Raw genomic sequence first — 24,778 nt, 5'->3', positions numbered from 1 at the left:
TAATATGTCAGTGTGATTGCATGTTTTTAATTCCTCTTTGCTATATACTAGCAACTGCTGCTTTCTGGATACTTAGCAACTTTCACAAAGCTTGCTCAAGATCACAAACAAGAAAGTGAGGAAAAATTAGAGGTATATGTAAGTAATATAGTCTATACAGTTACTCCACTGTAGTAAAACGCAAAAGAAATCAGGAAAGAGCACTGAGAGGTAGGAATTCTGTGCACAGTTCATTTATTTATGTATATGTATGTTATCTCTAAAGCAGCAAACCTCATGAGAACCATGAGTTTTAAAATCGATAGCCTTTAGAGAACACTTACATCCTGTATGATGCTTTCTGAATTCTAATTGTAGAGTTCTATTAAATGACCTTCCAAATCTTTATGTTGCAAAATTACTAGTAAAATGAAGTCAAACAACAAAAGTTTCCTTTACCTTTTTAAATGTTTGCAGGTAAAGTGTTGCAAGTGGAAGATGACTTGGTGATTTCTTTCCAGTTGTTGCTGTGTGTCCTAGATTATTTTATCAAGCTGTCACCTCCTGCTATGCTCAAAGAACCATACAGTAAGGATTTTATTCTTTTGTGCATTGAACTAAAAAGTAAATTGGTTAAGTTTCTATTAGTGTCATGCTAACGTTTACCCTTAACATAATAGAAGTTCTTAAGCTTATTAAAATTGATTTTTTAATGTTTTATTTCAATTTAGGTGATAGTGAACTTGAATATGGTAGTGTATTTTTTATATATTTTTTTTCCCTTATCCTACCATCCATTTGCTATGTCTGCTGCACATACAAGTTGTTTAGGGGCTTGTTAAAACAACAATTTTACTTTGGTAAAAGAATTCAAGTTCTGGGTAGACAGTGACTGAGAACTGTTATTTAGGTTTGTTTTGAGTTACAAGAGAAAAAAGACAATTCTTTGACTATTATTTGGTTGACATATAACAGTATGATGACAACAGAAATGTACAAGATACTGGACTATACAGACATTTTAAAGAAACATACAGTGGAGAGAAACTTAATTGCAATGGTAGCTCAAAATAGAAAAGTAGAGTAGATAGCTTCACTTTTATTAAATCCCTGATGTTATTAGCAAGTGTCTCTTTAAGTAAAAATGTAATGAGTCTTCAGTATAGAAACTTCCATTCAGCAGTATCTTTTTGTACATTCCGTTTTTATACCTAAAACCTGGAAAACCTCGCTGAAAAAGCAAGGAAAGAAAGCATTGATGGTAATTTTCAAAGACAGAATTCTGTTTTCATTGAATATTTTCTTCTGCAAGCTATGGAATCAATATACTGAAGTATTTGGAGCCACAGTATGTAGGAAACAATTTTTTGGTACTAAGTAGTTTGGATGCAACACTAGTATTTATAGCCTAAATCTAGTTGCTTTATTTCTTTGTTTCACAACTAGATACCCATTTATGTATAATGTCAAGGAATAGATGATGTATTCACTGCTGTATTCTTTAAATTCTGTGTTTTGGAGGTTTTTCATCTGACTTAGTAATTATTTGTTGCCAGTAAGAACAAATAACCTTACTTTTATTCTAATGTCAATACAAATAAAGAGTGGGAAGAGATGGGCTTGTGGCAAGCAAATCCCAGCCCTCCTCCAGTACTATTTTGAATGTAAATTTGTCCTTGATAGTAGGATAGACATATGCTACTGCTAATTTGCAATGTTAGAAAGCAGATCTTTTCCAAAGAGCACTGAATTGAAACTGCCCGGTTTTGAGCTCTGTATTCACACTGATACATTTGTTTTTGGTGGAACTGTGAAGACTAGGAGCTCATTATTAGAAACAGTTTGTTTCCTTGCTCTGTACCTGGAAAAGAAAAGCTGCCACTAAATTGCAAATATGGGTATCACTGTGATGATTGTAAAGCATTAGATTTCTTAACTTGAAACTGTGTGATATGTGCAGGTGCCGTGTAAACTGTCAAACAGCGCTTCATTCTTCTAGCACATAACACAACGTATTGTTCGAATCCTCGTGACCCAGAGGCTTCATGCTGTGCTGAGTGATGTCAAGCGTTATGATCTGACTAAGGCTGAGGGGATTAAGGTGCCACCACCCGAGCAGTGTAGTTTGTCAGATTTTCTCAGACAGTTATGAAATACAAATGAAGTTATGGATGAGAATGGCATACTGATCGGAGTGTCAGTTTTAAGCCAACAGTATTCAATGATGTTAATGTGTGTTATTAATAGCATTCACGTATTTCAAGCTGACAATAGTGAAGCCATGTTCTTTGAGCTGAATAAAATGAAACGTTTTTACCTTACTGGATTAAGGTTTTTTTGGCACTTTCTTCGAGGTAAACTTGTTTGTACCTAATTGTTTTCCTGGAGTTCCCAGGGGCATTCAAGTCCTGTGCTGACTTCATTAACCTTCAGACACAGAGTGAAGTTACTCTTTCAGGTCTTTGTTTTACACTTCTGTAAAAACAGGAAATATAGTTATTAATCTGTGAAGAGATAAGTCTTTCTTAGCTTTGCAAAACAGATGCTTATTCAAAGCTACTTACAAAAAGTGCTGTTACATTCTGTGTTTAGTAGCTTTTAAAGAAATAAAATGTCCAAATACTGTTACAGGAATGTAAAAACGAAGGTGCGTTTTTTTTGGAATAGGCTTTCTATAATGAAGATTTCTTACTGAGCTGAACAGATGAAAAGGGAAATATTTAAAAGAACCTGAACAATTATATAAAAATTTAAATCTCTTCTTTCTTAATGAGACTCTAAACTTGTGAGGGTTCTGACTGTCTTTTCAGAGTCTGCTGTGACTACAGTGACTGTTAATGGTTCAGCCCGAACTCCAAGAAGAGGTCAGAACAGGAGTACACGTACTTCAAAGCAAATTGATACCGATACAAAAGTTATTGAAGTCCTTTGTAAAGAGCATGATTGTAATTTAGATGAGGTAATGCCTGTGTTTTAAAGTCTGTTAGATCTTGATGCTAAACCTCAGTCTGGAATATGCATTTATTTAAATGTGTTTTTAAAAATCTGAATATTTGTGTTTGCTTAACTATTCTCTCAAGAGAGTTCAGTAGTGAAGAAGGAGCATTCTGTAGTTCCTCTAGTGGGTAGTTTAAAAACAAAAATAAATTAACAAAAAAACCAAGCCCTTTTGTATGGATGCTAACTCTGCCAGGGAAACTGAACTGTGAAGAACGCAGTATGAAGTTATAGGCTGATCACAGCATGTAGCATGTGGTTGCAGGGCTGCTCTGATGGGGTTTCACAGCTGCGTCCCGTGATGAGAAAATGTACACAACAAGCACCTGCTGCTGTGTGGGATCTTAAAGACCCCATTCCCCTTTGCTGATAAATCTATATTTGTGTAAAAAGGACTGTTTTTTTTGAATATCCAAGCAGATGATGGAAGCAGAAAGAGGACTGGGAAGACTGCAGTTCTTTCCCAGTTCAGTCATTTAATGTTCCAGCAATGGATTATGTGTTGAATGCTTACATAACACTACGTTTGAGATATGTAAGCAATTTCATTTTTGCTTTATTGAAAACAAAACACAGTAGGTTACAGAAGTGGCTCATTTAGTTTCTTAATTTAAAGACGTGAAAGTAATGTATGCATGGCTGCCTCTGTACATTGCTAATGTGGATTCTTTTTCTTATTTTTTTAGGTCAAAAATGTGTACTTCACAAGCTTTATTCCTTTCTTGAATTCTATTGGTATTGTAGCTTCAAATGGACTACCAGAGGTAATTGGAGGAATTTGAAACAGTTCAACAGTGCGTTACTTCATTGCAAATTGTTCAAGGTTCCCTTTACACATTGATGAAGTTCTAGTAGGTTCTTCTAAAGTCATCTAGAAAAATACATTGTTTTTCAGGAATATGGCATAGTAGGGATTCTGGTATTCATGGAGTATATTTAGCTTCTACATTTGAATTTAATAAATGAATTTCATGAGGCTGAACCAGTGCTTTTGCTCAAAGCAAAACATGACATAAGAGTTTTGCATATCCATGACCTTAGTGAGATCATTAAAATACAGGTATTACAATATCAGGTCTCTGAAGTCAGTCTATAATTGTCTACAGTCTTAAGTTACACACCTTAATTTAAATATAATTGAGACATGTTACTGTAGTTGTGTTGGAGAGATATCCAAAAGATTAGGCTCAGTTTCCCAACTGGCAGAGTTTGGACTGCAATTACTTTTATTACCTTTATCTTACTGCCTAGAAGCAGCAGACCACCTCTGGCAATCGTGTGCAAGAGTGTGCCTTAGCAGGTAACTTCTTGCAATGTATTTACATCTGTCTTTCTTAAAAGAGTAGGTTTAGGTGTGTATCACCAGCAGATGTAGTAACCTGAAAATAAGCAGCTCTGAAGGTTGTCAGACTAAAGGTCTGCAAGATTCAGACAAGTATACGTTCTATTCATTTCCATAGTGTGTTGAGTGCAGGACAAAATACAAGAGCCACTAATGATCTGTATCTCTTCCAAAATGAATTTCAGGATATCAGCAGTCTGTTTAGACTTTTTAAATTTCTGGATATAAATTGTCGGGAAGCCCTGTATGAACCTCCAGGCAAAGATCATTTCAGTGAAGGCTCTTATCCAAGGCTATTCAATTTATGCACGGGATCAAAATCACCAGTCTAAGACTGCTAGTGAAAATTTGAAGAAAAGTCCAGTCACACAATCCCTGCTTCTGAAACTTGAGTATCTGAGGGGATGTTCTAAAACAAAGCAGAAAGCTACAGCTATATTTCAGAGGTAGTCAGTTCATATGTGTAGTCCAGCTAAGCATCAGTCATAGCTGAGATCATCAGTACAATAGCTAATAATATGGGATATTTAGATTGCTTTTTTGTTTTCATAAAAAACCCACTGTGCTTTTGGCAAATTTTAATGTTGTTTCCAAAACAATCAAAGCTTTTGAGACTTAATGTTGGTATTTGTCTTCACTGTGTGTTTGATGGTCAGGCTTTATGAACTGATGAACAGATTGATTTAGAACTATTATTTTTGACAGGAGGTTTCTTACCAGTTAGCCCAGTACAGCCATTTTGTCCAAGAGTTGCTGTTTTTTTGCAAAGAGAATCTGAATTTTCTTAGAAGTTTGAGAAAACTGCAGTGTTTTAGACAAAAAGAATACATGAGCCATTAGGAAGGTAATTAAAAATGAAAAGATAAGGAACTTTTTAAATTTAAAAAAGATAATATTTGATTTAGTAGTCCTAATCTCAAAGTTTTAGCCAGAAGATCAATTTGGAGCAAATTCATTCAGTAAAGGTAAAAAGAGAGAAAGAGGAGGAAAGCTGTGTAGGAAGTATTTGCAGCTTGCTTCTTATAGGGACTGACAGAGGACTAATTTGAGTTCATATGCACTATCACCTGGTTTTGTACCAGGATTTTGCCAGAACACAGCATCATTTAGCATGTTTAAGGACTCAGGGAACAGATAATTGAGGGAACATCTGCCTACTTCTGTAGGAGCACAGCAGCAGATTGGAAGTGGAGGCTAGTATCTGGCTCTGGTAAAAAACAATTCCAGACTTCCAGTTAATGTTAGTCACTCAAAATAACAAAAAACAACTGAAAACTCACCAAATTTTCCATGTAAAATGAAGTCATATCACTATAGGATCTAAACAACTAAGAAACCTTTATCAATATATATGTGGGTATGAAATAGCAGCCTATGTCATTGTAGAAATAAGCATGTCTATGAAAAACTACACCATGACCAAAATTAATATGGAATATTACACTCAGAGGAAGAGAGTCTGAATTTGTGTCTTGTCCTTCATGTCCGACCCAGAGGGTTGCCTGGCAGCTGTTCTAAGAACACTCATGCTACATTTCCTGCTCTTAGAGACACTTCTTGATTCTGGAAGGAAAGATTTAAAAGCCTGGAAAGATTACTTTGATTTGCAGGTCTATGTCTCCCACTGCAGCTATTTTTAGCTCTTTTACAGTGTCACAGTGTCAAGACCTCCATTTCTTCAAAAAAGAATCATAAGCTTGAATTGTTTTCTCTTCTAAACTAATATCTTTGTTAGCATGGGAGGAACGATAATTTTCCTCTTAAGTATGTTTCAGCTGTTTGTGTAAGAAGTGACTTTGTGAGCTCCAAGGTCATTCTCTTGGCATTTCAGCATTGTGTTCATGAGGTAGGACTAGCTTATGTTATTTGGTAAATTGACAAAATTGTTCCTATAAAATAAAGTGGTTTTCAATGTTTTTTTGAGGTTGAGGTTCTGTCAAAACAGTACGATGAGCTCTATCTCAGCAGCAAAGATATAGATGCAAGATTATTTCTGGATCATGATGAAACTCTACAGCCTGATGTCATAGCATGGTAATATCTCCATTTACTGCTTTAATTTTTAATAGAAAATGTGACCTTGCATTGATTTCTCCCTTTGCCCCGATGTTTTCAATGAAGATCTCTCTATCCTGTTGATCTGCTAGGTTTGTAGTTTAGCTGAGATGTTTCTGTCTTGCTTTACTTGTAGCTTAAATAAGTAGAAAACATATTATTGTGACTGTAACTGAAATGATTTGGAAGCTCTACTCTTAATTCTCACTCAGTGCAAACCCCAGTTTTCCAGGGGAAGCTGAGGAATTGGGAGCAGGAGGCTGAGGCCATGTCATGCTAGTTGATCAGATATGCCCAAGGTGATGTTACAGCTCTGGGGCCAGCTGGCATGGAATGGCTTGGGTCTCCACTGTCCAGCTCCTCTTTCCTAAATGGCTGGTGACATTTGGAAGGCGCCTGCTGAATGCCAGCCCAATCTGCCTTCTGACCTGTACCCACAAGTAGTTTGTATGGGACAGAAATATGCCACAGACGGTTTAGCAGAAAAAATAGTCAAGTACCAGTGGCCATTAACATTCACTGGTGCTCTTCAGTAATATACATGTATTTGAATAGTTGTACTCTAAAATTTCAGTGGTTCCTGGCAATTCAGCATTTCTACAACTTCTTCTAACTCGAGTTCACGATGTGAGTCTGCTAGGGAAACACATATATTTTAAATTGGCTTAAAGTGGAGCTGATATCAGCTGCATATATAAGTTAAGCTGCTGTAAATAGAATTCTAACAAAATAAGTTGGAAGGGAACTTTGGAGGGCATCTACTCTAATGTCCCGCTCAAAGCAGATCTGCTTGGGAATTTAAATTACATTGTTTTAACAACTGGAGTGGTTGGATGTCCAGAGCTTCTAAAAATCTGGTCTGTGATTTTCTCTTCAGATTGATAGAAAACATTCTTTTTGGAATTACATTAGTTCTTCATAAGTTTGTTTTCCATTTCTGTAGTTCACAGTTGGAGAGGACACCACTAAAAAACAGTCCAGATGAGGAACTTAATCTTATACTTCCACAGACTCCTGTTAGGTATGAGGCTTTTCTTTTAAGTTGTGTTGTTTTGTTTAATATCCTAACTAGAAATATTCATCTTTAGAGTAGTTGTTTTAACTTTAAAGCAACTGATGTGTTTGGGTTGGTTGTTGATTTGGTTTGGTTTTGTTTTCCATAAAGCAAACTGTAGTGAGGAGTGCTGAATGCTCTCAGTTCCCATTGAAGTTGTTGGGAAGCAGAAAAAGCTTTTTATTGACTTGTCTAAGAAATGCAAGATATTTCCATCTTACTTTCCCATCTTTCCTCTAGCTCTGTATCTTCTGTCTTCCTTTCTTGGTACCGAATTTATATGCACATGCAATTCTTTTGCCATGATCTTTTTCATAGTATTGTTTTTTTTCTACATGGGAATATGAACATTTCAGAGTGCCAACATATTTCGATCTATTGAGAAAATAGACAGATATGGTAAAAATGTGATATTAATTGGAAATGATTTGATCTACAGTCAAATGCAGAAAACCTACAAGCTTAAATTCAATTGACCAAAGGAAAGGAGATTTGCATGTACCATTTTTCCCTTGCAGCACATAGATTTTTGATGGAATCAGTATGATTTTGCCTGGTGATGCTTAAAAATACCTGGAACTGTGTCACTGCAATGCTATGTGGACAAACAGAGAAGTGTCTGCACAGGCAGTCATTTTTAAGATGTCAGGTTTAATAAAACCAGACAGTGAAGTTCTTGTTCTATGATTGCTGTACAAATGCTATTTATTTTAGCATGCCATAGAGATGAGAGAAGTTAAAATATTGTACTCCTAATTATTCCTCCAGTTTTCTCAAATTAGTACAATTATTGTTGTTTTTATTAAAAACATTTTTACAGTGTTGTGGAAGAATGAATTTGTCTCTGGGCTTCTGTATCCAGTACAAATCTACTAAATGCCATCTGCAGAAACTAATTGTTTTCGAGCCAACAGAGCAGTAAGGTTCTGAAAAGCTTCTTCATGAAAAAAGGAGACACACAGCTGAGATAGATATTGATCAATATATGAAAGAACTTTTCATTGCCTGTGACTGCAAAAGGCTCTATTTGATTGCCTTAATGGTCTCTTTTATCCTTCAGTCTTTAACTACCAGCAATGCTTTTTTAGCCATGAAGGCATCAAGCTTGCCTTTCAGTTTCAGATAGAATATTGGGGACTGGACCATCCATAAAATACAATGTATTCAACAAGAAGGTCACTGACAGAAAATTTCATTTTTGACAAATACAGATAGTTATTGACACTTTTCAACTATACTACAATTAAAACTCTCTAAAGATGTTATTGACATGAATTCTTAGGAAGAAACTGCAGGAGTACCAAGTTCCTACATTGCTAAAAATTTGAAATGTGCTAAACTGGCTTTGATCTTGAGAGGAGGCCTAGTGAGATAGATTCTCTCCACCACACATGGGCTTTTCTCAGAGTTTTCCAAACCCGATGCCGTTTAAGACAGTTCAAATGAAGGCTTATTCACTAGCAGTGATTTTGGGGTGTGGTACCTTTTTCCTAAAGCTACGGAAGTGTCAGTAGATGGCAGCAAAGCTTTGATCACAGTGTAGGCTGCAAAGTGTATATGTGACTCGCTCTGACTTAATACAGAAAATCATACAATCATAGAATGGTAGGGGTTGGAAGGGACCTTTAGAGATCACCTAGTCCAAAACTAGACTAGACTTAGGCAGAACCCCTTATAAGCAGAACAATACATGATGTCCCCAAAAATTTGGCAATGCAGACTGTTTAGTTGCTAACTCATGCACACATCTTTTTCCCTTATATGACAAGATCATTATCATTTTTGTGTTCTCACCTATAGATATTCCAGTCACCTCATGGATAGTACATGCTGTTTGAGAAGAAGCCATGTTCTGTTGTCTTCAAATAATTATTTCTCTGAAAGTCATGAAAACTGTTTGTCATTAGGATTTCTGTTCTAGAAAAGAAACTGAAAAAGACTTTATTCCAATGGCATCCTGGGATGCGTCAAGAAGAGTGTGGCCAGCAGGTCGAGGGAGGTTCTTCTCCCCCTCTACTCTGCCCTGGTGAGGCCTCATCTAGAGTCCTGTGTCCAGTTCTGGGCTCCTCAGCTCAAGAGGGACAGGGAACTGCTGGAGAGAGTCCAGCGCAGGGCCACCAAAATGATCAGGGAACTGGAACATCTTTCATATGAGGAAAGGCTGCAGGAACTGGGGCTGTTTAGTCTGGAGGAGACTGAGAGGAGATCTGATTAACATTTATAAATATCTAAAGGGTGGGTGTCAGGAGGCTGGGACATCCCTTTTTCCTATAGTAGCTAGCAACAGGACAAGGGGTAATGGGATTAGGCTGGAACATATAAGTTCCACTTAAACATAAGGAAAAACATAAGGAAAAACTATTTCACTGTTCAGGTGAGGGAGCCCTGGCACAGGCTGCCCAGAGGGGTTGTGGAGTCTCCTTCCTTGGAGGTCTTCATAGACCTGTCTGGATGTGACCTGATCTAGGTGAACCTGCTTCTGCAGGGGGCTTTGGACTAGATGATCTCTAAAGGTCCCTTCCAACTTTACCATTCTATGATTCAGAGAGTTATAAATTCATCCTAACAAGGAATTTATTTTTGTGAAGTAAACAACAGGATCACGCACTTGGCTTCAAACTATTTTTAATTCACTAAATTATTACAGCTTTTCTGAAATACTACTGTTACTTGGGTTAGCTTTAGTAGTTTTCTGTATTAAGATATTGCATATGAATCAGTGGCTGTTACTTGTGGTTTTGAATCTTTTTTTAGCAAGAAAATTGTAGGCATGAAGTAGACATACAGTAATTTTAGTGCCAATGTGTTTTTCTTTTTACTCTGTATCTGTAAAACAATGCCAGTAAGATTGCATATGGAGGCATATTTCACAAGTTAATAAGATATTATTCATATTTTAAACTCCTTTTCATCTGGACAATAAAAATTTTTGTTCTATTTTTAAAGAAGATACTGTTTGTATTCTTGGGAACACTGAAAAATTTCTTTAATGTCCACAGTCTTTTCCCCACCCTTAACACTTCAAAAGTTAGGAAGATAATATATTTAAGATCCTTCTAACCTTGCTACAGCTACAGCAGATAGAATAAGGATTACAGAGATGGGAGCCTTTGTATTGGTAGTAGAAGGAATTTGAGTTAAAGTAAGGATTTAAGTTCTTATGCGACTTTTGTGTTCAGCTTCAGGGAGGAAGAAGACTGTATTCTCATGCAGTTGCTGGTAGGAATATTGATAGGAATATTGATAGCCTCTGAAAAATGTGGGGTTTTCAAAGCATCTTTGTTAAAAAGGCTGTATTTTCTTGTGACTAGCCATATTTTAATATGTCTTACTTATTACACTTGTGAACAGATGACTTGAAACATAAGAGCTGTCTTCGTTCATCAGCCTTTTGTAATAATTTTGTACAAAAGCCAGAGAGTTTTTTTAAATAAGTGAGTTGCTTGATTTAACTGAATATTTTCACATAGAAGGATTGCAATTCCACCATTTTACTGCTTTTAAAAATGCCTGTTAGTGTGTGTTACTTAAATTTTATGTTATTTTGGTTATTTGCTTATGGATTGTAGTTATTTTATTAATTAGATTATTACATAAAATTAGATTATTAGAATTCATAATGGTTAACACAGTACAACAGTTTTTCCCAGTTGGCTGTTGATAACTAGTATGAGAACTAAAGCAATAATTTTTGTTGTAGCTGTTTTTAGAATTGCTATTTGATTTCTGGAAACTATGAAGCCAACCTTAACGTTTGTTGTGCATTCTTACGTATTTTTTCAGAGCTGCAATGAATAACATTCAGCAATTGATTATGATTTTAAACTCAGCAACTGATAAACCATCAGATACTCTCATCATGTATTTCAATGTACGTGAGTAGAAGGAAAATTTGTTAAAGGTTCTTGGAATTATCACTCAAGTAAAACAGACTCCTGGTGCACATGTTTTGGGGAAACTCCTTTATTAACAACTGATTCTCAAAGAAGTACATTATAATTGGAATGGTTTAAATGTGGTTACTTATTTTAGAAAGCACTTCTAACTAATGTGTACTGGAAGGTCTTGGTTCTTAAATCTTTTTAATACTGCATTAAATATTAAGATTTGTTTATGTATGTATCAGATTTAAAAAGAAGGGACTATAAAAGGGAGACAAAGAAGAAGAATGTACTCAGAATGTCCACATTCAGCAGCTTAAGCATATTTCTAGCTTTAAAGATGTTAATGGTGATAGTACTGCTCACACATTAGTTGAGGTAGTTGCAGCTAGTTGCATGTGAGACATGAAGTTGCAGTTACTGGAAACTGTTGAAGATCTACAATGATTCTGTCTTTTTCTAAATACTCCACTTTACACCTATGAACTGATCAAGAGATGTTGCAAAGTAAAGCAAGACACGTCGTTAAATCATTACAATGTTTTTGAATTCCTGTGTGACCTACCCTAGGTGGTCCTGCTCTGGCAAGGGAGTTGGACTGGATGATCTTTCGAGATCTCTTTCAACCCTTAAGATTCTGTGAGTCTGTGAACAAAAATGTCCTTTCTTTGCCTTTCCTTCTCACACTCTCCTTCCTGTACTTTATTAGAATTGCACAGTGAACCCTAAGGATAGTATCCTGAAAAGAGTGGAAAATCTTGAGCACATCTTCAAAAAGAAATTTGCTGAAGCAGTTGGGCAGGGTTGTGCCGAAATTGGCCCACAGGTAACTAGCATTTTAGTTGAATATTACTCATTTGAACTCTGTTGGTATTAGCTCATGTGAGACCTGACTTACCGACTCTCCTTCTTCAGTGCAATTCAATAGTGGTAAAACGTTAACACTATTCTTTTCACCTTGAGGAGTGGACGTGTGTTTTTTTCTAAGGTGCTGTAAAGACAGTAGTTCACAAATTATTCCTAATATATAAGGAATGATGGAAACTGTGTGGAGATATGTTGGAAATACTTTAATTAAGAATGGGAGAATTTCTGGGCAAAATATATCTAGTGAAATGTATATCTGCATTCATTAAGGTAACAGCCTAAAACTGCAGAAGCGACTCACTTCCATATAAAACAGTAAGCCAGCTGTACTTTCAACAAGGACTTCGGAAAACAAGTCCAGCCAAGTTTATACTTGACAGTCCCCTCTCTGTCAGCCCTGTTTTTTGTCATGGTAGCTGGGAATCAACATAAACACTTAAATCTTCATGTGGTTGGGGTAGTCACAAACCTTGGTATTCTTTGAGGCCTTTCCAGTGCTATTGGCAAATAGAACTGGGGACAGTGACTTCTTTATAGCAACTCTTTAAAAAATGGCAACGTTCTGAACAGTTAAAACATGAGAGTCTGCCTGTTGTATTCTGTTAAAACCTCTTGTAATGTTGTTGAATCTCTTCTTTGTTAACAGAGATACAAGCTCGGAGTACGTCTGTATTACAGAGTAATGGAATCTATGCTAAAGTCGGTAGGTTTCGTACTGGTAGCTTAGTACTGGCATTGCATTTACAAATATGAAGACTATTCACAAGTTGGGTTTGATTTATATATTTCAGGAGGAAGAACGACTCTCAGTGCAGAATTTCAGGTGTGTGCCCCTAACTTGTTGTATTAGTATCTGCTATTTTAGTGTTAAGAACAAGTGTTAATAACTTTCTTTCTCCTTAGCAAACTTCTGAATGATAACATCTTCCATACATCTCTTCTGGCATGTGCTGTTGAGGTTGTCATGGCCACATATGTCAGTAAGTTGAATCTAAAGTCCTAAATAGCTTTTAGTTGCTTTTTTTTAATAGCTTTTTTTAATTGATAATTATTGTAGTTTGTTCTATGACATAAAATATAGTAATCAGGAAAAAAAGAGTGCTCACTGAAATTCCTGAACCAGCAATGATTCAAAAAATACAAAAAAGGGGAAAAAAACCCCATCAGAAGTGAATCAAGTCTTGATAATTTTAGTTTCTTTTCTCTGCAGGAAATGCTTCACAAAGTGATGGTACCAGTGCTGAAACAAACTTGTCTTTCCCATGGATTCTCAGTGTATTTGATTTAAAAGCCTTTGACTTCTACAAGGTGATTGAAAGCTTTATTAAAGCGGAGCCAAGCCTAACAAGGGAAATGATAAAGCATCTGGAACGCTGTGAACATCGAATTATGGAGTCTCTTGCTTGGCAGTCTGTAAGTAATACTTTAAAGTAGTATTTGTCCTTGTATAGCATGCATATCTAGAAAGAGAAAATCACACCCAGCTTCATAAAATAAGAGCTAGTCTTGCTGAGATTTATTTCTAGCAAAATAAATGGCAAGAGCAAAACAAGATTAGTTTTGGCATGTCTTCAGGTTTTGGAAAAAAAGGAATGTATTAGAGGAAGAAGTTGGCATAGCTCTGGTGATTTACATGATTGTAAGCCAACATCATCTTAACAGTCTGGCATGAATCTTAAGGGTAATACCCTTAAATGGTATTTTGGTGCCAAAACCAAAGAAATAAATTCTCTGCTTTTATTAGTAAGTTAATTTTTATCCAGTTACTGTTCCTACTTGGCAGTAGAGCCTTAGTTCTGTGCATCTGACATGTTTGTTAATGGCACTTAAAACATTGATTCGCATTGCCCTTTGCACTTCAGTTGCTTCAGTATTTTTGCGTGCCAATAAAATAAAATGCTGGGAAGTTGGGTTGTTTTTTTAGGCTGGATCTCAGTAAATCAAACATCACTGCTTTATATTGTATGTTACTTATAAACTGAAAATATGCTATTAATGCCACAAAACAGGAGACTAAATAAAGAGTGCTAATTTTGACCAGAGAGACATAAAGCAGCTTTTTAAGTACTCATCTTGTAACTTACAGTTCTGGGAAGTTTGAAAAATGCAGCATGCCATAGCTAATTGGTTAGTTTAACCATGAAGCAAGTTTTCTTTATTGGGTAACCTGTGTTTGGTTTGTGTTTGACTTCAGAATGAAAAGTCATCCATTTTCTAGTACAGGTGATACTTTATCAGGCTGTGAGGTTGTACTTCTGGGTTTTGGGGACGCTGTTGTGCCCGAGCAGCAAGAGCCCATCTATGTTCAGATTCCTAGCTCAGGAGATACATGCTGGCCTCATATCAGAGGTGTATGGAAGCATTTGCCGTGCTTCAGACTGAATCTGGTGGACTGCCTTGTGCCAGCCAGCCCTTGCCACTTGATTTCCTTTGCCAACATGCAGGACGTGTCCTGCAGCTCCTTGAATACGCCCCACTATGAAGATCACCTTTCCATTGCGGAAGCCAAGCACAGGATATCCAGGACCACACTCATCTCCACAGCACTTTATGTTCCCCAGGTTTTCTGGTACAATGAATCAGAGTGTAAATTTTTTCCTTCTGTAATGCTTCTGCATGTTTTGCGTTTCGGGAAATGCACACAGCCTCTATGTTGCTGTATAAATTTCTTTGTGGTTTTACTGTTCTTTGACTAAGACTGCCTGAAAGCACATGATGCTGAGACTTTATCAGAGCCTGCAGAAGCAGGGAATATGTATATATATGTGTGTATATATATGTACATATATGTGTGTGTGTGTATATGTGTATATATATATGGCCGTATTTCAAGAGCCAGGCAATATTTTAAGCAGCTTGCAGCCATATAAAAAGTGCTTATTTGAGAATTGTAACATTAACAAGACTAAAGGCAGAGGTACAGAAACCCAAGACTGACTCGTTACAAGTCAGAAGTGGCTCTTGCTACTTTCTGCAAACCAGTTTGAAGTCAGTTTACTGATCAGCAATAACCCATATCTACCAGTTTCTAGCCAGTAATTCAAGCACCACACGCAGATAATGAGATCTGGACTTGGACTTTCAGGCTGGAAAATATAAAGCATAGTGTTTTCAAAAATTACAGGTGCCATTGTAGGCTTTTGTGAAGCAGATTACAACGTCAACAATGGGTACAGCATTATTTCTAATTTTCTCAGTGCTCTGAGTGTATTTTAATGTATTGAGTCTGTCTTCTTGAGTTGCTACAGGTGTATGTTTGGTACTGTTTTGGCGTGGTTTGTATAGCTGATTTGGAGTGTTAACAGAACAGCTTAATTCAGTTGGAAGGGATCTGTGACAATCATCTAGTGCCAGTCACATATGTGAAGTAGAGCACAGTGGAGGAGATAAAAAGAAATGTGCAATACACCTATCCAGAGGCCCTTCTGTGCCATTGACCTGTCTGCCATGTCTCCCCTGGATCTCCCCAATGCACAGTCTCCTCTTGGCAGAGGTTTGTCTCTAGAGGACACAACAGGATTGCCCTCCAAAGCTGAGGGAAGTTGTGGCAGCCAGCAGCAGACAGTTGGAACCCCTGTGCAGGCACTCTGCAGTGCTGCACTGGCCTCCCTTGCCTCCTCCACTTTCCCCTAAGGGAAGGACTGCCAGTTGTAAGCTGCAGATTGCATAGTGGTGGCTCAGGAGTAGTGAGACATTATCTATGCTAAAATGTCTGCTGAGTCTGGGGGTCAACTGCAGTGAAGGACCTGAGGCCTGTTCATGGTAAGGCTACGCACAGAAACCTAAAGCCTTGAGTCCCCTAGTGCAGAAAATCCACCAGTGCCTCACATCTGAAAATTGGCTAATTCAGTCTCAAAAGTGTAACTTCTTAGCAACAGGAGAAAATGCTTCTGTGCCTGACTTGCAAGGCCATTGAGGTGAGGTGTCCAAGAAAGGTTCAGCTAGTCAACAAAGAAGTGGTTTACCATATTCTTCTGCAGCTCCTTACCTGGATATTGCCTCCACTTAATGGTGTACAAAGCATCTGCTCAATTAGTAATTCCCTAAAGAAGGGATGATTAGAGTAGTTTGTACCAGTAAATATCTCACAGCTCTAAACACTCAGTAAAGGAGGAGAGAAAAGCCAGGTGACTGCTTGGTCACAAAGAAAACCCTCACCTTAAGTGGCTTAATTTTAGACAAAAGACCTGATAATTCACAAAAAAAATGGAATCAAGTTCAAGTTTCCTACTATGGTTAGAAGATGTTTTTGGTTTTTTTTTCTAAGTGTTAAAATGAAGTAAAATGAAGAGCATGGAATGAGTAAAGCTTATGCAAAAAAAAATCCAGCTTGATAAATAAGAATAGAAACATTTGAAAAATGTTTATTTACAAGTATTTGCATAATGTAACTGATTCCCCCAATTTTTTGCCACGTATTTTTGTTTAGTTCTTATCTTCCCTCATAGGTAGAACATTTCATTACAAGGCTTATCTGCTCATTGGAAAGCCAGGTCTATATTTATTCAGCCTCTCCTCATTCTCCTGATTGCAATATGAGATTTAAAGACACTGAGCAATTGAATAGTTTGAATTTATTGTCACAGCTTTTGTGAGGAAAAATGCTTTGCATAGTTTATCTGAAGAAAAAAAAACTAAGTGAATCTGACCTTTATCTGACTTAGGAAGCTGTATGAAATAAATGTGAAGGATTCTGTTTCTTAATGGTACCTGAAGATAATATATCACTCCTTTGCTAGTCATTGTGAATCTGTTTACTGCTTTTGCATAGTTAGCTGATTTAGTCATCTGTACTTTAGGAAGGAGATGAAACTTTTTTTAGGTCATCCTTTGTTTTAGCTAAAAAAGCACAGCCAGACAAAATAAAGTGTTGAAAAAAGTCCTTCTGGACAATTCTTAATTTTGAAAGGGGGCAAGTGTCCATACCACTAAATCATGTGAAAATGCTTCCTTTTTCTTAAGTCTTTATTGAACCCTGAAGGGAGAAGTCCTATTTGTCTGCTCAGATGTTCTTTACCAGTGAGGTTGTGATGCTTTCAGATGCATTTTATGTGAAGATCAGTTTAGACTATGTGAATAATGCTACATAATTTTTATGGGCAAAATAGAAACATACCATACAATATTCTTTCTTTACTGCAGAACATTTGTGCTTTATGTTACTACAGTATTTTGGGCACTATTTTAATTTTGTGACTTCAAATAAAGGGAACTGAAGTTACTTTAGACTTAAAAATAAAAGTGTTTATAGCCTTTGCTTCATTTTTATCATGTTTATATAAACATAATTTAAACTGTGGCATAGTTAAAATGTTCCCTGTGAAAGGGAGCTTGTTACCTGACAGACTGGGAGTTCCTGCTCAGCCTTTTCCATAATTCTGTTCAATTCATCTCTCTTTGGCCAGCTAAAGGCATAATTGTTTGGAATATCTCAGATGAAGATTGTGTGAACAAATTCCGCAGTCTCTGAATTTCCCTTAGAGAAGGCCCTGTCAGCTGCCATGTCACGTATTTGACTAAAGTGTTGCTGCTTGCTGCAGTGCTTTAGGAAGAAACAGGGAAGAGCAGGTTTTCAGTGCAAGCAAATACAATACAAAGTCTGTCAGTATTCAGAGTCTATTTTAAGAGTGAAATATCTGTAATATCTGAGATAGGTTTGTTTCTGGGAACAGCATGACTAAAATTGGAATGGCTTTGTTTTTTTTGCTACATTGTTGAAGAAAGTAAACACTTAGGGAGTATCCATCTTTGTTACCCGTATCTGCAAAGCAATCCAGTTGTATTTCCCTGCCTCTTGGCTTGCAATCTGCTCATAAGCTGTGAATGAGGAGGAATAAGCAAGATATTGGATTTCTTTCATACTACTGCTTAGAGAATATTCTTTGTTCACAAATGCCTTTTCACATGTACAGTAGATAAAGAGTGTGAAGCATACACCTTCTAAATTATCACATTTGACATACTTAAGAAATAGTTCTAGCCGTGCTACAAAATACTTTATGTGGAAGCCAGCCTTTGTTTGGCGAGAGCTGAGTGAAGCACTTCTGCTCTGTCCAACTTCATCTGCCCAGCACTGCAGTAATGAAAGGGTCTTGTTCTTCTGAACTGTAGTTGTAGATCAACTGCAACCTTCTCCAAACATAAGGTAATTTAGGCCAGCTCAGTAAGGTGAGTTATAGAAATAAGCACCGACACACTTTTCTGGTTAGCTCTGCAGAAAGTAAAATGTTCTGTTGTTAACTTGTTAACATAAGCACTAACAGTCCAAGGAGTATTCCTTGTAGGACTGCAGTTTTAAGTGGTTATGTGGTAGCTTTTGCTGTTACCAGGGATGAGAGACAGCTGTGTCATTTTCTACAGCCCCACAACACCCACAACACCCCAGAACAGAATGTGCAGGTTTACTGTGGCAGGCGAAAGAGTCAGACAAACGTTGAACCAAAGAAGTACATTGCACTGCAGCAGTTGACACTGATACTGTAGCCTTCCTTGACTATATCGCTATCCTAATTGGGGTTTGTATTTTTCAAGGGGAAAAGGAACATCACTATCAACATGTGTTGCAATTTAGAGTTATAAAGCAGTTTGGAGTTTTAATGACTGATGCAAGATAAAGGTGGCTCTACAAGTTTACTTCTTACGGTTAAAATATGGTCAGAAATAGGCAAATGTGTTTTTTTTTATTTATAACTTCTTCCCTGTAGCATTGCCTAAACTGTGCTCTATAATGCTTCCCCATTATCAGCTCCTTCTTCTTTGTGGTTTTTATTGTTAATGGAAAATTTGCAATGAAATCTACAGTACTGTAGATTTACAGATACTGTAAATTCACATACGGTTGAATTTGACTTAACATAACTCCATGTTTGCAATATGTATTTGTCAACTGTGTATATGTTTATACTCAGATACCTCATCCCACAGCAAAGACTTTTGTTGTTTTAAATTATACAGCTCATTGTGGCAAAAATGCTTTCCTGAGGAGAACTGTGTTCCCAAAGAATATATTTCATTGCATTAATGTGACAAACTCACTGAGCTGGAATAACAGCAGACCTACTTTGATCATGCAGTAAGGAGAAAAATATTAAATAAGCGTGTTTAAGAGTTGCTTAGGTAATGTTAGACAAATAGAAATTGGGATAAAGCTGTAAGAAGTTACAGGTAAGCAAGTATTCCTAAGTCCTTTGGTATAGTACAAGCTTAACTATGCAGCTTCCTAGTCTTTGGGTTGTAGAAGAACAGTTATTGTGGAGCTGCTTTCTGCCTATTTCCTTGGCTGAAGGGTACAACTTCAAGTTAGGTTTCTGAGCTCCTTGTAAGGAGGAACTGAGCACCCAGGAACTGGGAGTTAGTGTACTCTATTGGGATATGTATCGTTCTTCGTGGTGTTTCCTGTTAGGTTTATATCTGAAGCCCTACACCTCTTCTGAAGGTAGGTGTCTACATTCAGTTTGAAGTTCTCTCTTTGATTTTAACACATCTCTCTTTGATTTAATGATGTCTTATGTCATTCTTTTTAAACCAAGAAGAATTAGGAATGATCATACTGACAACATTTTATACAACAGGTTAATGGATAAATGGTTTCCTGTTGTATGAGAAGAATGCCCCTAAAACCGTGTTGATAGGCAGCCAAGTAAGGCCAGCCAGCAAGAACCAAGTACTGGCACTGTGGGCTGTGTCTGTACTGCTGGCCACAAAGAGACAATAGTTTGGAGTTGAGTATTGTCCCACAGCCATCAGTGGTGTTTCATCAGTAATGTGCTCCCTGGCATGTTTTGATGTTTGTCAGCACTCCTCTGGACAATGCCTAGGCGAGATTTGGGGCACGATGCAGCTCCGGGCCCATTTTCAACTGCTGGTACAGATTAGAAGTAGAGAAAGTAGCTGTGTGGGTGCAAGCAATGCTTTGCCACTTGCCCTCAAGGCCTTAGAACAGGCTGTGGCTTGTTGTGTTAACTACTACAGACAGTCGTGGGCTCAACCACATGAGTGACTTCAGCACTGGCAAATGAGTCACACGTTGCATTACTGTCTCTCCTCTAGGCTTCAGGAGTCCTACGTGTTTCTGCAAAGCAGACAGTTTCTCTCAGAAAAGCTAGCATATGTCAGACGTACTCTTTTCATGCCTACTAAATTTTGCCTTTCCTTAGGTATAGAAGTACCTGATTTGTGAGTGAGGGACAGCCTGAGGCACAAAAAGGTGTTTGACAGCATTTGCAAGCATGTTCACTGGCAAGATGTGAACCACCTAGGGAACCTCACTGTATTCTAAGGAGAGACACATCAGGAACTGTAGGCATTGGGTTGCTTTTGCAGACATCATCCATCTCCTCTGATCTTCTGAATTTTAGGCACCTGTTATCCTGTGTCAGTGTGGAGGTTGCTATGGACAATGATTTCTAATGTGGAATTCTCTCAGGTTTTCCTTACAGGAGAAGGAGTGTGCTTAGGGTCACCAAACCATGCCATTTCACGTGCTTGCCATGCTCCTTTTGAAAAAGTTATGTTAGGAGGGTGCAACTTTAGCCTTAAAGAAGGAACTGAGAATTGATTTGAGGTTTTCTGTCTGTACAGGCTAAATATATTTCTGCTTGCATCATGAGTGTGTTCCAGAACCCCATGAGATGAGAGGCCACTGCCACCACCGCTGCTAGGCGTGATAGTGCTAAAGGATTGTAATGGTTCTGCTGCATGTGCTTTTTTATTTAAGGTTATGAATTAGCTCTGACACTAAAGTTGTCACAGCTGTGGCTGGAAAGCCTTTTGTGATTTTGCCTTTATCATGCAAGGTGCATCCTTAGGAGTCCATAAGATGGTTTATTTTTGGGTATTTGTGAATACACCATTTAGTCTCATGTGACTATATGCATGTTTATATGCTTTTTAAATTTGAGCAGATATATATACACATACACACACTTCTAATAAATGCATAAATAAAATATGTAAGAGTGTTAGTCCCATGGCTTTCTCGTACTCCCAAAGAGTTTCTTTTTATAGAGATCCTGCTATGCTTTTTGAGGCTTGAAACTTTTATCTGCCTTAACAGCTGAAGGCAAATTGAAAACCAGGAAGAATACTGAATTATAGTCTTCACTGTCTGCACCATCACTTTGAAAATCTTCCCTGCCACTCCTATTTATCGTGAAGATGATTCAAGCTGTTATTCATGCTTGGGTGGTGCCATCCAAGCAAATCCTCTAGGCTACTGGAAGAGAAACCAGAACACTTAAAACTAAGGTTCTGTGTTTCCTGCTTTTGTCTGTACTGGCTATGTGTTCACTTCTTAGTAGAAACTCACTAAGTGTACAAAACATCCACTAGACTTGTAAGATACTGGTTATGTTGCACAGTAGTAATGGATTTATCTGTTGCAGGTATACTAACTCAGCCCAACCCTTAAGATGCTATTCTGATTCAAGTACAGACATGACCAAAGGGATTACCTAAGACATAGCAGCTATGCAGAGTTTTCATTCAGTGAAATTTTGATGCCATTCTTGATTAAGGATTTCAGTTTTTCTCTACTTAATCTACTCCTTTAAAGTGTGGAGTTTCTCTTATTAGGAGGATATGAGTCCTACATTATTAGACTTCTGTAGCTTAGATATTTAGGCACTCTCTATACTTGAAACAGAGCTGCACTTCCCAGAAAGCAATTCATTTTATTTATGATAAAGAGGTATTTTACAACAGGGTTATTAACTTTCTGAAGATGCTTCTCTCCACTGGCTGTACACAGCATCTGTCTCGATGACAAACCTAAACTAGATGTTTAATGTTTGTCTGTTAAGGTTAGTAAAAGTGAATCATATACTTACTAGTTTTCATGACTGTATTTCACCATTCCTTTCAGCACTGAAACATTAGCAAGAAGCCGTTATTTAATTGTGCCTAATTTTGCTTTAGGTGGCCACTTGTGCTTCGTATCTCACCTACAGTCGCTGTTGTGGTTTCTGTTCATGCGGAGGTCATGTACTGTTACCAGTGTGGCTACAGAAGCACAGACATAATCTCTCTGGCTATAGATTTACAGCTATAATAGGGAGCTGGGTTTTACAGCTTGTGCTCAGTGAAGCCTGCAGCTTAGTAAAGATATCTTGCCGATGTCTCTGCTGGTCCCAAGTACAGAGTCAGCAACAGAAATAAGACTTGGCCAACACGATATACTTTTCCTTAAGGTTGCTCTGATTATTAGTAACATTGTAACAAAAAATAGTGGAATAGTTTTCCAGAAATCCTTACTTTTCAAAGTTTCTCTTTTTTTTGTATTGTTCAGTGTTTTTGTGCTCATAACACAGCTGTGTTTTAGTCCTGCTTTAGTCTAGACAATTTGAATATCTTTTCATCCTGCAGCACTACAAATCTGCATTGCAGATAGTTTGTAGGAGTGTTTTAAGGTTGTCCATGAGGAAAAAATGTATTAGAATGCAGGGAGATATACTTGCAATTCTTTGATTTTGTGAAATCTTGCTGAATTGGAGCAAATTTGGTGTGACTGTCTCCTTGAATACAAGAATAATGTTTGAGTTAAATTCTGCATTGATATCTCGGCTGCTTCTTGTTTGGTTGGGATTTTGTAAGTCTTTGTATTGAAACAAAACTAGTGAAATGAGTAGAATGAAGTTTTGCTTTGTTTTGTTCGGTTGTTTGGGGTTTTTTTGTTGGTCATATTTTATCTGAACCACAGTCTTGAATAACTGTTATAAGCTTTTATTGCTCTTTCTATCCTTATTGCTATATTATTTGAGCCATTCCATAGTTAACTTTTCTATGGAACATAGAACTAGCTTCTGTCAGGAAGCGAAGTAGATGCCATACAAACAGTAAAATGTGGAGGTATTTTTACAGCTGTATGCTCAATTTTCAAGCTCTTAAGTAGATAACTATCTTATCGAACTCAAACTGCCAAATGATGTCATTAGAAGTAAGTTTTTATCTGCTTGTTGCATTTTCTTTAAGTTGTAATAGGCATAAATACATGGGGTTTAGTTTAGGGTTTTTTTTGTGGGCCAAATAAGTACTTTTATCCCTGCTTTTATACTGTATAAATGTGTGCTATTTCCATTAGATGTTTGTGTCACCAAGCGTATGTCCTACAGTAACTTTACAGTAATACAAAGTCCTTGACAGGGCTGAGGATCCTGTTCACAGCTGCTGAGTAAGGCCCAGCATGCAGTGCCCTCCAGAAAGTTAATCTCTCTAGCTTTTGTTATAGCTCTTCACTGAGGTTGGATTTGCTTGGTAGAATGGATAAGACACAGGCTAGTAAGTGCCTGTGATAGAGCTGAGCACTGTGCATGGGCTTCTCCTGAGCCCCTGAGCAGAGACTTGAGGCCTACCCAGTTAGACTGCACCTAGTCTGAACTTGGCTTAGGTAAATATCTGAACTGTCATCACCTTGTCCTTCCCATTCGGGTGTTAGCTTGTCCAGAACAGAGCCTGTGCTTCGTATGCGCAATCTGTGCCTGTTGGACCCTCCTGCAGCTCAGAGTAACTCACAGATCTTATCTAGACATAAATAGCTGCTGGCTTAGTGGGGGGTTTTTCTCACCCACCCCACAGGGGTATGTGAAACACAGTGTGAGCATGCAAAACACTATGTGAGCATGCAATATATGTGGTAAAGTTTCTTTCACACATAAAAAGTGTTAAAGAACTTAAGTAAACAAGTGGACTCAGAGTTTTCACATTTTGTTTCATTAACGAAAGATATTATTGTTTGGACTGAAAAGACAGATATTTTGCTACTTGTTTCACTGACTGTATTCCATGTTTTGCTATATACTTCCAAATTTCCTCATTAAGAAATAGCCACAATGCTGTGGGTGCTTTTTTCATTACTTTCTAAAAGCATCAAAGTTTTATTATAGATACTTTCAACTTTACTCAAGTGCAGTTCTTGACACTGTGATGAATTTTTTGTAATACAGTATCACTCCTTAGTGACCAGGAGTGTCTTCGGCTTTTATTACATTAATGTTTGATTTTAGAAAATGCTTACAAGGACAAACTTAAAAATGTAGTAGTTCTGATTTTGCAGGAGGGTGAATACTTGCAACTGATGTGTACAATTAGCTTCCTTTCATAAAGTGGCATTTTGTTTCAGAATTCATCTGAAAAGCAGAAGATTTAACATAGCCACAGTTGTTTCCATGTGGGATAGATTTAATAATATTCCCAAGGTAACAGCATTAATTTGTATGCCTCCTGTTACTAGCATTGTTATTGAAGATTTTTTTTTTTCTTTAAGGCAGCAACTCGCTGCTTAAGAAAGGTGGAGTTAGGGGAAATCTTTAGGCTTTTGTGAAAAAAGTACTCTTTTATCTCTTCATAAAAAGACTGGAACTTGCTAGAGACTTTCCTTTGCATTGCTTGTGATTTGAGTCTCATGTTTAAACTGTAGAAGATTTGTCATTTCTTAGTGCAGGACAGCTTTTAGTTCTATTATAATAAGAGTGGACAACCTGCTTCTTAAATGAAAAAAAGTAGTTTTAAATCTAAACTATCAGTTTTGGAATTTTTAGTTTTCCAACAAAATGGTAGATTTTACAGAAGATTGGGTGATGTGTGCAGGGGTCTTCTGTTTGTTTTATT

General features: G+C 37.3%; 1 protein-coding gene across 2 annotated transcripts in view; it reads left to right on the top strand.

Moving 5' to 3' along the window:
• Positions 1-24,778, top strand: part of RB1 (RB transcriptional corepressor 1) — a 73,704-nt gene that overhangs the window by 13,932 nt on the left and 34,994 nt on the right. For both annotated transcript variants that reach the window (XM_061994685.1, XM_061994692.1), the window contains exons 7-17: positions 457-567; positions 2,790-2,938; positions 3,663-3,740; positions 6,243-6,352; positions 7,317-7,394; positions 11,211-11,298; positions 12,018-12,134; positions 12,822-12,878; positions 12,967-12,998; positions 13,079-13,155; positions 13,386-13,588. In XM_061994685.1, coding sequence (XP_061850669.1) covers positions 457-567; positions 2,790-2,938; positions 3,663-3,740; positions 6,243-6,352; positions 7,317-7,394; positions 11,211-11,298; positions 12,018-12,134; positions 12,822-12,878; positions 12,967-12,998; positions 13,079-13,155; positions 13,386-13,588 — 1,100 coding nt within the window. The remainder of the gene's footprint in view (positions 1-456; positions 568-2,789; positions 2,939-3,662; positions 3,741-6,242; positions 6,353-7,316; positions 7,395-11,210; positions 11,299-12,017; positions 12,135-12,821; positions 12,879-12,966; positions 12,999-13,078; positions 13,156-13,385; positions 13,589-24,778) is intronic.

Source organism: Colius striatus, chromosome 1, assembly GCF_028858725.1.
Source record: "Colius striatus isolate bColStr4 chromosome 1, bColStr4.1.hap1, whole genome shotgun sequence".
Classification (NCBI taxonomy): domain Eukaryota; kingdom Metazoa; phylum Chordata; class Aves; order Coliiformes; family Coliidae; genus Colius; species Colius striatus.
The sequence above is the reverse complement of the archived record's forward strand: the minus strand, read 5'-3'. Positions and strand labels throughout refer to the sequence as shown.